The following is a 13311-nucleotide window of genomic DNA, read 5'->3' as shown; positions in this document are numbered from 1 at the left end:
ATATTATGACATTTCAGCTAGATCTACTGTCTTTATTATATTACAACAGACCAGCTGTATCTACTGTTTCCATTTCACTTTGGCCATTGTTGTGGGCCTGCCCTCCCCTCAACCGCCTCAAATAGGCTATTTCATTTCACAACTAATATTTATATTATTAATTTCAAACAACGGCATTGGCATGAGAAAAACTTACCAGTCCAAAACGATGTCCTCTCCCTTCAAAAAATATTCTTCCATTTGGGAATCGCTAAATTAATCGTCCTCCAACAATCTCTGTCTCACTTTCCCGATCAATTTCTTCTAAAATTGTGTGTACAGTACATCTGTATATCTAGACTTAGATTTAGCTTTCCCTGACTTAGGAGCCATACGGATTGATATATAAACAGCTGAAGATGCGCTTTACCAAAACAACGCTGTGCGTAACATGCGCTGCTCCTTCCGGTATGAAACTTCAATGGCGAATGACCGTCTTTACGCCAGAGTTTACTACATGGGTTGGTCTTCCAACACATAAACATTACATATTGCCGTTTACCTTAGCTCATTGGCTATCTACCCAGCTAGATTTCAAGACGATCAGTGGTCATTGGGTTAAAATACAGTCAATCAACGAAACAGCGGTCATTTCATTTGTGCACAATGATGTCAATACGTCCCGCGAAATGACCCATCAGGTTTGGTTATGTTACAAACAAACCAGGTGATTGCAATGAAACCAAACATGACTGGAAAAGTCACATTTAGTGTGTGTATTTTCATCGAATGTGTTGTCGAAAATGGAATTAGACGGAATTCACGACACAAGCGGTTCACAAAATGTTTCGTGTTAGGCTATAAAAATGGATTTTATCAAACAAAAGACCATTCATTGTGTAACAATGAGCATTTGGATTGCAAACAGAGGAAGATCGTCAAAGGTAAACAATTTATTTTATTGCAGTTTGTGATTTTGTTACGCCTGTGCTGGTTGAAATAGTTGTTTTTTATGGGGCTCTATCCTCAGATAATCGCATTGTATTATTTCGCAGTAAATCCTTTTTTAAATCTGACAACGCAGTTGGATTAGCAAGGTTCTAGGCTTTCGAAACACGGGAGACACCTGCATTTTCATGAATGTTTAATTTGAGTATTTATGTAGCGATCACTGTATGTTGTGGAATTTCATACCGCTGACGCGTTCGGTGCGCAGAGAGGTTAAGAATACAATTACATAAGCTTGACCTCTGAAGCTTTTGCGTGTGGGGGGCAGTATTTTTGTTTTTGGCTAAAAAACGTACCCATTTGAAACTGCCTATTTCTCAGCTCCAGAACAGAAACTAATATGCATATAATTGTCAGATTGGGATAGAAAACACTCTAAAGTTTCCAAAACTGTAAAAATATTGTCTGTGAGTATAAAAGAACTGATATTGCAGGCGAAAACCTGAGGCAAATCCAATCAGGAAGTGCCTCTTATTTTGAACCCTCTCTGATCCTATGCATGCCTATCCTCCATTTAAAGGGATATCAACCATATTCCTTTTTCTCTGTCTTCCCTAAGGTGTCAACAGTCTTTAGACATAGCTTCAGGGTTTTATTTTGAAAAATGAGCATGAAAGATCACATTGCGTAAGTGGATAGGTGGGGGCTCTCAGAGTGAGTTTTGCGCTAGAGTAAAGCGGCCATTGTTTCTCCTGGTGTTATTGAAAAACCTACACACCCGTTTGATATATTATCAAATATACATTTTAAAAACAACCTGAGCATTGATTATAAAAACCGTTTGACATCTGGACATTATGGATATTATTTGGAATATACGTCTGCATTGTTGTGACCGCTCTTTCCTGTGGATTTCTGAACATAACGCGACAAACAAAACAGGTATTTTGGGTATAAAAATTATCTTTAAGGAACAAAAGGAACATTTGTTGTATAACTGGGAGTCTCGTGAGTGAAAACATCTGAAAATCATCAAAGGTAAACGATTAATTTGATTGCTTTTCTGATTTTCGTGACCTAGCTACTTAATGCTTAGTGTACATAATGTTTCGTTATACTATCGATAAACTTACACAAATGCTTGGATTGCTTTCACTGTAAAGCATAATTTCAAAATCTGAGACGACAGGGGGATTAACAAAAAGCTAACCTGTGTTTTGCAATATTGCACTTGTGATTTCATGAATATGAATATTTTTTTGTAATATTATTTGACTGTGGCACTATGCTATTCAGCGGTTGCTGATGAAAATCATCCCACCAACAGGATGGGTAGCGTCAAGAAGTTAACAGATCAATGTGTGTGCAGCACTGGAGGCTGCTGAGGGGAGGACGGCTCATAATAAATGCTGGAATGGAGTGGATGTGTTTTAAACCATTACAGACATTATTCCATTCTAGCACAACACAGCTGATTCAAATAACCAACTCATCATCAAGCTTTGATTAGTTGAATCAGCTGTGTAGTGCTAGGGTTAAAAACCTAAATGTGCACCCACACATTTGTAAGGAACTCTCCTCACCTCGTTGTCTAGGTCTTAATTGAAAGGAAAATCCAAAAACCCGCAGACACTCGGCCCTCCGTGGAATCAGTTTGACACCCCTGAGGGACATCCTAGCAGAGAGTTGTGAAATTAGAAATTGATCACATTTGAGAAGTGTGAAGTTACTATGTTAGAAAAGAGAGGGAAAATCTTGTTTCTGATTGTGGTAGACATTGGTGTCTGCAAAGAAAAGCCAAGATAATGATTGTTACATAAGTATCTAGACCAGGGATGGGCAGCTCCAATCCACCGGGACCTTTTGCCCCAGCTAACACACCAGTATTCAACTATTTCTGATCTTCAGAATACAATTCGTTTAATCAGCTGTGTTTGCTAGAGATCGGGAAAACTGTGACACCACTCCAGCCCCCGAGGATTGGAGTTGTCCATCCCTGATCTAGAGCTGGAGTTGCGCATCTCGATTTAAACTTCAATTCACATTGATTCTTGTAATAAGGTGTTGTAGTCAAAGTGCCTTGAATCCCTAGTCTGCTGATGATCAACCGTTTCATATCATCTTATTTTCTGTTGAGGATTTGCATCTTAGATCAGAGAATACAACACACCTCTACACTTCTATCTTTGACTTTAACTTTAAAGTGCCCTGAAGTTGAAAGGTTCAAGCATCCTTTGCTCCACTGTTTCATTTGATGTCTGGGTTGCTGTGAAGCTAGACACCCAGTAATGATTCCAGACACGAAGGTTCAAACAGGAAGCAGCTCTCTGGGGACAGGGTATTTTTATGTCTGAGTAATAATACCATTTTTTCAGTTAATGTCATGTTGGATATCAATGTGCTCCCCTGTGAGTCATTCGGATATGTCTGGTCTCTTTTCATCATTTCGGTTAGTGGTTCCCAAACATGATGTCGGGACCCCAATAGTGTCCATTCCACTGACATTTAAATGGAGTCACCTTTGAAAATATGTTATCATATCAAACAAATAATAACGTTTTTTATTTTCAAATGGGTATAGAATATACATTTTAGTGTCAACTAAGGATTTTTTTTAAGTATTAGAATGTGTTGTATTGGCTGAGTTTGCTTGGTACTTATGTACAGTATGCATGGTATTAGGGTGCTCCTATGTCTACACTCTGTATGGTTTATACAGCACCTTCAATAATATTTCAGGCCCCATAACTTTTTCCACATTTTTTTGTGTTACACCCTTCATTTAGATACCTCATAATGTCAAAGTGGAATTATGTTTTTATATCAAACTTTTTTATTCATACAAAATGAAAAGCTATAATGTCTTTAGTCAATAAGAGTTCAACCCCTTTGTTATGGCCTAAATAAGTTCAGGAGTAAACATTTACTTAACAAGTCACATACTATAAGTTGCATGTTTTATCAATACTATCTCATCTCTGTTCCCCATACACACAATTATCTGTAAGGTCTCTCAATTTCAAACACAGATTCAACATCAAAGACCAGGGAGGTTTGACTCAAAGAATGGCACCTATTGGTAGATATATACGGGGAAAAAAGCAGATTTAGAGTATCCCTTTGTGCACGGTGAAGTTATTCATTATACCTTGGATGTTGTATCAATACACCCAGTCACTACAAAGTTACAGGCATACTTCCTAACTCAGTTGCCGGAGAGGAAGGAAACCGCTCAAGGATTTGATTATGAGTCGAATGAAACTGTTACAGAGTTGAATGGCTGTGATGGGAGAAAACTGAGGATGATTTCAATGACAGAGTGAAAATAATAATACAAATTTACAGAATATAAATATAACAAAACATACATATTGTATGCAACAAAGCACTAAAGTAATACTACAAAAAAAGTTTGTGCCTAAAGTTCTAGAAAAAGCCATATCTCAGACTGGCCAATTAAAAAAAAAGATTAAGATGGGCAAAATAACACAGACACTGGACAGAGGAACTCTGCCTAGAAGGCCAGAATCCTGGAGTCGCCTCTTCATTGTTGACATTGAGACTAGAGGTCGACCGATTAATCGGAATAGCCAATTGATTAGGGCCGATTTCAAGTTTTCATAACAATTTGAAATTGGTAATTTTGGACTCCGATTTGCCAATTTTTTTTATATACCTTTATTTAACTAGGCAAGTGAGTTAATTAAGAACACATTCTTATTTTCAATGACGGCCTAGGAACGGTGGGCTAACTGCCTCATTCAGTGACAGAACGACAGATTTTCACCTTGTCAGCTCGGGTGATCAAATCTTGCAACCTTACAGTTACCTAGTCCAACTCAAAAACGACCTGCCTCTCTCTCGTTGCACTCCATAAGGAGACTGCCTGTTACGCGAATGCAGTAAGCCAAGGTAAGTTGCTAGCTAGCATTAAACTTATCTTATAAAAAACAATCAAACATAATCACTAGTTAACTACACATGGTTGATGATATTACTAGATATTATCTAGCATATTCTGCGTTGCATATAATCTGACTGAGCATACAAGTATCTAAGTATCTGACCCTTTGCTATGAGACTCGAAATTGAGACTCGAAATCCATTGATCATCCGTGATATGTTTCTTCAACTCTATTGGAGTGCACCTATCGACAATTAAATTGATTGGACATGATTTGGAAAGGCACAGTTTGATATGATATGTTTGCTATTCTGCTTTTCATGAAAGTTCTGAACCCTGCCTTTTATTGTATCCGGGAGGCAATACATCTTTCAGGATGTCATAACGCCTGGTCGGAGTAGATTAACACGAGGAGAGTCAAAGATACATGTCAAATAGTAGGGGCACACAATTCTTGGTTGTTTGAAAATTAACTTTTTTGGACATTTACTTTTTGACAGAAACCAGAAGTTGGAGACAAGGAGTAGATATTTAATTGATACTTTTGACAGACACTCGATTTAGAACACAGCGATATACAGTCAGTACATAGACCATGTGCATATCTAGTGAAATGGGATAAGAACATCATGAAAACCACAGAGTGACAAGGGTCCTCAATGGCAGGATATGATACGTGTTAAGTGTGTTCAGATAAGTGTGTTCAGTCATAGGAACTGTCTGCAATGGTGAGATTCTTCTAACACTCCTATTTCTTTCAGGCAGCTGGATGGAAAAGCAGAAGGCCACACCAGAAACCCTTACAGAACTTCACACCTTTCTACACAAAACATTGTACCCTTCTTCACAGTTTGCCTGTATCTCATATCGAAAGGTGAGAGTGCACCCACATCATGGTGAATTATGAAAAGCATGTGAGGGTGCATTTTATCTATATGTACAGGAAATGTGTAATCATTCAACGTAATTATAATAAGAAACACACAACACGTAAAAGCTGAATTTTGGATCAGTCATTCATCCTTCAAATTCTAGGATTAAATTATTTAAATTCAGATTCCTTCTGGCTCTGCAACAAGTATTTGTACATTCCAACCATAATCCATATCCCTCAATGTAAATTGTTCAAATTAGCTATGTGGCCTGTTGTGATTACTTTCCGGTTTTTGACACAGTGTGGATGGCTTTGATCCACTCCTTCCTCTCCTCGGGTGTAGTCGCTTGTAAGAAATAGTGTGTGTCGTCTGAAGTGATGATCTCAAAGAGATTCCCATCAACATCATACCTCTTGGCTGAACAAAGAAACAATGAAGAAGAAAAAATTGTCAAAAGAGTTTAAAGGGAATTGCTAACAGTAAACAGTACACTTCATAGTCCTAGGCCTAGATTCAATCAGATCAAGCATTAACCGGGATAGCAGACACCCGCATAGTGGATGTTTTGGCGGTGTCAGAGGTGGAACTGGGTTAGAGCAGTCAAATCGGTGAGCAGCTGCTCTTGTGATCATGGTCACGAAGCCACACCCACCCCATTCATGTAGTTCAGAATGAGAATGTGTAGGCCATAATTACACTCAAATTGAAAAATCATGAAATAAAATATTGAGTATTTCTACAATCCTAATCAAGGTGTAGATTATATGTCACATTCTAGTGTTTCAAACTTTCATGGGCAATGGCATCTTTAGGTATAATGGCTGGAGCAACTTGTGGATTTGACAGCTCTAACTCAGTTCCACCTCTGACACCGCCAGATTAACCGCAATGATTTGAGCACTAAGTCACAGTGAGTACAGTTACATGCATACAATATTGTGATTATTGTGGGGAGATAGTCAGATTAATTTAATAGTTTGATTTACAACGTTTACATGCCTTGCAAGAAGAACGATTTCCCTAATAAACATATTTATATGGACACATCTAAAAATAGGCTACCTTATGGCATTCCGATTAATGCAGAAAATCTAAATAATCAAAATAAATGTTCTACCACAGCGACCATTTTATTTTCGGGAAGCATATTTGATTTTGAGTTCGGACATATAAAGATTGTATACGCAATTTTTTGCCAGTAGTGCTGTGTAACATCCAGGTGCTCTTTTGCGAACTTCAGTTTTTTTTGGACACCAGTGGCTTCTTCCATGGTGTCCTCCCATGAACACCATTCTTGTATAATGTTTTACGTATCGTAGACTTGTCAACAGAGATGTTAGCATGTTCCAGAGAACAGTTTTAGCTGTCACACTAGGATACTTTTTAACCTCATTGAGCATTTTGTGCTGTGATCTTTCAGTAATCTTTGCAGGATGGCCACTCCTAGGGAGAGTAGCAGCAGTGTTGAATTTTTTCCATTTATAGACAATTTGTCTTACCGTGAACTGATGATCATCAAGGCTTTTAGAGATAATTTGTAACCCTTTCCAGCTTTTTGAAAGTAGCTATTCTTAATCTTAGGTCTTCTGAGATCTATTTTGTTCGAGGCAATCTATTTTGTTTAGGCAATATTGTGAATAGCAAACTTACATTTTTGAGTGTTTTTTTGTAGGGCAGGGCAGCTCTAACCAACATCTCCAATCTCGTCTCATTGATTGGACTCCAGGTTAGCTGAATCGAGACTACAATTCACTTTTGGTGGTCATTAGCCTTGGGTTCACATACTTTTTCCAACCTACACTGTGAATGTTTAAATGATGTATTCAATATAGACGAGAACAATATAATAATTTGTGTGTTATTAGTTTATCAGATGTGAAGTTACGACCAATTTATGCAGATATCCAGGTCATTCAAAAGGGTTCACATACTTTTTCTTTTCACTGTACTAACAACTTCGACTAACTTCGATTTTGACCTTACGCTAATTAAGATAAGCAGAGTATGGCGTTTACATGACTATTGCATAATCTGCCTACTGCCATAATCAGTTTAATATCGAATTATTACAGTGCATGTAAATGAACTCAGTGTGGAATTTGGATCGGTGTAAGTTCACCCCCCAGTAATTAACTCACCCTCAGGAACAAACTCCACTGCTGTGATCACAGACCCTCGCAGGTGGATAGAGCCCAAAGGGTTCTCATCACCCTACAGAAAGAGAGGGTAAGGAAGGGGGAGAAAGAGGGATTGAGGGCAAAGAGAGAGAGAAAATAACAGATTAGCTAGAGAGACAAAGTCAGGATGGAGATGAATGAAAGACATTAGCCAAGAATGAGGGAAAGATTGAGAAAGACACATTTTTATATTCTTGAAAAATTATATTGAAATTGAAAATAATTTTGTGTCATGTTCCACTCTGCAGTAATCCTGTACCTTGGTGGGGTCGTAATAGTGAATATAAGCAGGATCATCCCGGAGGATGAACTTTCGCACGTTCCAGTTTTTCCTCCGATGACCCTGGGGGAAAAAAGAGAGCATGAAAACAAACCCTCATGGATGGTACTATCAGTTGTGAAAACAGCACCGACCACAGATATGGTGCTGTGTGTGGGGTAATTTACATCCTTTTTAAAGATTTATCACTTTACACAATTTCTGCATGCAGATTACCCCTTTAAGTATGGAATAAAGCATCATTCAGGACATCCCAAAATATAAAATTTTACCAGGTAAATTGACTGAGAACACATTCTCATTTACAGCAACAACCTGGGGAATAGGTACAGGGGAGAGGAGGGGGGATGAATGAGCCAATTGTAAACTGGGGATGATTAGGTGACTGTGATGGTATGAGAGACAGTTTGGGAATTTAGCGTTTAGACAGTCTTACCTGTTTGAGTAAGCAGCCCTGTTTTATTATGTTACCCCTAAACTCCTCCTTCAAAATCACATCTTCATCACTGGAGTAGCCTTCACAGAAGAACCCACTGTCTGCCTGCAACACACCATAAAATGTAAATTCCCATTTGGATACAGTATTATCTCATAATTTAAAACTTACTTATAATACATTGTAGCTTTTTCCCTCTCATGAGGGAAGGACGACCCAGAGTTACTTCTGCTTCAGAGGACAAGTTAATTAGACCAGCCTCAGAAATTGCAGCCCAAATATATGCTTCAGAGTTCAAGTAAAACACACATCTCAAAATCAACTGTTCAGAGGAGACTGCGTGAATCAGACTGCGTGAAACACTAAATGACAACAATAAGATGAAGAGACTTGCTTGGGCCAAGAAACACCAGAAATGGACATTAGACTGGTGGAAATCTGTCCTTGGTCTGATGAGTCCAAATGTGAGATTTTTGTTTGCAACCGCCATGTCTTTGTGAGACGCAGAGTAAGTGAACGGATGTTCTCTGCATGTGTGGTTCCCATCGTGAAGCATGGAGGAGGAGGAGTGATGGTGTGGGGGTGCTTTGCTGCTGACACTGTCAGTGATTTATTTAGAATTCAAGGCACACTTAACCTCCATGGCTCCCACAGAATTCTGCAGCGATACACCATCCCATCTGGTTTGCGCTTAGTGGGACTATCATTTGTTTTCGACAGGACAATGACTCAGCACACCTCCAGGCTGTGTAGGGGCTATTTGACCAAGAAGGAGAGTGATGGAGTGCTGCATCAGATGACCTGGACTCCACAATCACCCGACCTCAACCCAATTGTGATGGTTTGGGATGAGTTGGAAAAGCAGCCAACAAGTGCTCAGCATGTGTGGGAACTCCTTCAAGACTGTTGGAAAATCATTCCAGGTGAAGCTGGTTGAGAGAAGGCCAACAGTGGGCAAAGCTGTTATCAATTGTAGCTACTTTGAAGTATCTAAAAAATATATTTTGATTTGTTAAATGACTTTTTTTTTACTAGATGATTCTGTTATTTCATAGTTTTGATGTCTTCACTATTATTCTACAAAGTAGAAAATAGTAAAAAATAAATAAAAAAAAACCTTGAATGAGTAGGTGTGTACAAACTTTTGACTGGTACTATACGTACAGTACATACATGTTTCTAACATCAGAAGTGGTTAAACATATCCACATATGTGTGGTCTTCTAGCAAAGGACCACTATATCTCCATATCTTCTAGCATATACGGAATAATATATATATTGAGACTAGCAGCTACATTAACAACAACAACCAACCCATCCACTCACAAAGTAATAGAGTGCATCTGGATCATCGAGGACTGCAGACTCTGCTCCTCCCTCGACTGCCTCTTTGGACAGGTCCCCTGCGGGCTGCAGGAAACCTTCGGTCAGGAGTCCTGTAGCCAACATCAGAGCCTCATGCCTGTTCCTGGCCTTGTCCTTAGAAATCAGCCAGTCCACCACCGTACCACCTGAAGAGACATCCATAAAGAAGATAATCAAAAGTGGTATGATCTATCTTTATGAGACTCAATGACTCAAAACAAGTTAAAGGAAATCCACTGTCACCTAAGTCCTAATACATGTATGTGCTACTGTACCTGTGAAGCAGTGATTGTAGACTCTCTTCTCCTTCTCCAGCTTCAGCTCTTTGACACCATCCTCCTGGTCTCTCATTAGAATGTACAGCTCACTGAGAAAAGGCAGAGAAGAAAGCAGACAAGACTTTGTAAGTTATCAAATGATTTAGTTCCAATTACCTGCACGTAGCTCCTGTAAGTGTAGTCATGGATTATAGTTAGTTTGTATGTCAGGTCATAGGTCATACCTGAGGTTGATGGTATCAGGGAGGCGAATGGACCTCCTTGTGGACCTCCTGGTGAACTTTCTGTCCCCTTGCAGACAGGTGATGACTCTCTTGATGTCCTTCACCCAGGACTCTCTCTCCTCCAGGTGGGATGCCTGGAAGTAATGGTCCTGGTTCTTGGCCGTTCTCAGCTTAAAAACAAACTGCAAGAAAATGACAATGTTGCAGTACATGGGGGGAGGGGCATTACAGTAATGATATACACTTACACTCATATTTAATACTGAAAGGTGACATGACCGTACCGTCCTCTTGCTGAAGACCTGACAGGGGCTGGTCAGAACAGCTCCCTTCAGTGGGATCATTCCTTTGGGAGCATTGTCTGTCTTTCTCTTGAAGAACTCCACCCCATCTTCAGACAACACCACCCACACCACCTTCCATGAGTTCAGCACTGTGCCCTGAAGAATAAAGGAGAACATGTACATGTTGATAGAATGTGTAATCACATTGTGATTGCGTAGTCATTGAGTTGAGCTGTTTTTGTTATTACACAAGTTAATCTGTCCCTATACCACAGATATCCCACAACCGCTCAAATCTGTTCTTCAAATTCAAATAAATTGCAATTAGAAACATGTAGATTAAAGTAGATTACATTGTTAACAGACAGGTATAAGAGAAATACCATGTAAAGTGTTATCACATCCATATCGGCTTGCCTGGACGCTGGGCATGAAATGTATATAGCTAACATGAATAATGTATTTTAGTATTTTAATGTTGCTTAATCAATCCTTACAAATAGAGAATATTCTCAAGAGCAAAAAAGAAAAAGGTAATACAAAAAGGAAGCCTACACATAGGAAATCATCAATCCAATACTCCATTTTGTGAAATGTTCTCTTTTCAGTTTAACTTATCTTTGTTAATGAAGGTTCACCATAGAGAGTTATGATGCAAAAGTATCACAGGCACTACCTATACTTCTACTAATATGAACCAATGATACTGAGCAACTGATAACAATTGGAGTGCATAAGAATAGCACAGGCAAAAGTTTATACGCAAAAGAACAGTATAGCATGTGACATGACAGAATCATCTTCTACTCAATAGATTAAGTTATATAGATTATGATTAATCCAGTGAGGTCATGGGTTATCCATCTTCATCTGACCCCATACTCAGAGTCACGGGACCAATCATCTGAGTCAGGCCATGAGAAATACAGAGTGAAGACTATTTTCAGATAATGTGGTATGTGGGGGAACCAGTTGCTGCTATCTGCTCATGTCTCTCTCTAAATTGAGCTAAATTACAAAAAAACAAAGCTGTAGGAAACTACACTACGCACTGTACTATTCTTAGATCATGTGTAGTACTTATACTACAGACTGTACTATTCCTCGATCATGTGTAGTACTTAGTTTAGAATGTTGTAGTATACTGTAGAATACTATAGTAAATACTACAGTGTTATCCACAAAAACAGTGTACTAAATACTACAAAAACCTCTGCAAAAAAACTACAGTCCACAAAAACACTACATTTTTTCACTATAGTAAATACTACAGTATGTACTTTGCATATATTCTGCCCATTCCCCTCCCCCATATTCCAATTTGTGCACTCCGTAAGTAAGAAACATACATGCCATGTATAAAGCATATGGTCATAGACAAGAGCAGAAGCTCTGAATTCTCTGTTCAGAACCCAGATTGCCCTACCTACAGGTTATGGCACATTTGCTCTCTTAGTATTTCTACAGTAGGTTTCCTCAAGGAAAAAGCCCCCCACATCTATGTTAAAGATAATAAAACAAAAATACTACAGTAAATACTACAGTAATGTCCCCCAAAACACTGCAGTAAATACTACAGTATACCATACTACAATCGGCAAAAACACTACAGTAATTTCTCTAGTATATACTACTCTTGTTTTTACTACAGTATTTATACTATAGTAAACTGTAAATACTGCAGTAAATACTACAGTATTCAATGTAGTGTTTTAATCGGACTGAAGTAAATACTGCAGTAAAGTCCGCAACAACACTACAGTGAATACTGTAGTATTTCTACCATAGTACACACTATATAATTTTGTTCATGTGGGAAGCGATCAAGTCTCAGGGCAAATGCAAATAGTTCTAGAATTAATCTACCAACTTCCAGTTTAATTTAGAGCACTTGACTGACAACTTAAGTAGGACATGGAAAAAGTCAAATATAGTGCCAGCTGACAATGTTACTAGCTCTTGTCAGTCTCTCCATTGATGGATCTTGTCCCTAACGTTCTCAAATGTGAGATCATCTATTTTCTGATAACTAAGCTGTCCACAACACATCTATAGCATTACATTCTGTCCCAAATTCTACACAAAGACCTAAAGTAATCAAGTTTTTTTTAAGAGGAACATGTTTTCCTCTATCACCCTCACCTTTTTGACCAGGTATCCTTCTTTGATCTGTTTTGGCTCCATATCCTCTGGCTGCTGGTCTCCGTATTTGAGTAACTGATGCAGACACGGTCACTCTTTCTCTACAGTAGTTTTAGGAGGAACACCCATCACCATCACATACAACCTCCAGTATTGTGTGCTTCTGCTAGAGATAGGGGGAAGTTCATTGGGTGTGTCACAATGCTGGTGGCTTGCATGGCTTCCCCTTCCTACTCAGTGGTAGTAAAAAAAGGTTGGCCACAGCTCATTCTCTCTCTGTTTGGACTTGGTCAAAGAGAGGATGCCTGTGTAACTGTTTGATATTGAACCTTGGTTGTAGTCAGGGGTCGCTCCTTTCTGTTCCTTTTTAAACCTCTTAAATATATATATTTTTTAAATTTAGCTCAACATTAAATT

General features: G+C 38.7%; 1 protein-coding gene across 1 annotated transcript; it reads right to left on the bottom strand.

Annotated features, from left to right (window-relative positions):
* Window positions 1-5341: 5341 nt before the first annotated feature.
* Window positions 5342-13071, bottom strand: LOC135512327 (pleckstrin-like). Its single transcript, XM_064934248.1, has 9 exons — window positions 12895-13071; window positions 10753-10908; window positions 10469-10650; window positions 10242-10333; window positions 9928-10112; window positions 8600-8704; window positions 8143-8226; window positions 7845-7917; window positions 5342-6123 (listed from the first exon to the last, which is right to left on the bottom strand). The coding sequence occupies exons 1-9, from the start codon at window positions 12934-12936 to the stop codon at window positions 5984-5986; spliced, it is 1059 nt and encodes a 352-aa protein (XP_064790320.1). The 5' UTR covers window positions 12937-13071; the 3' UTR covers window positions 5342-5983.
* Between the last annotated feature and the right edge of the window lie 240 nt (window positions 13072-13311).

The sequence above is a fragment of the Oncorhynchus masou genome, chromosome 24 (genome assembly GCF_036934945.1).
Source record: "Oncorhynchus masou masou isolate Uvic2021 chromosome 24, UVic_Omas_1.1, whole genome shotgun sequence".
Classification (NCBI taxonomy): Eukaryota; Metazoa; Chordata; class Actinopteri; order Salmoniformes; family Salmonidae; genus Oncorhynchus; species Oncorhynchus masou.
The sequence above is the reverse complement of the archived record's forward strand: the minus strand, read 5'-3'. Positions and strand labels throughout refer to the sequence as shown.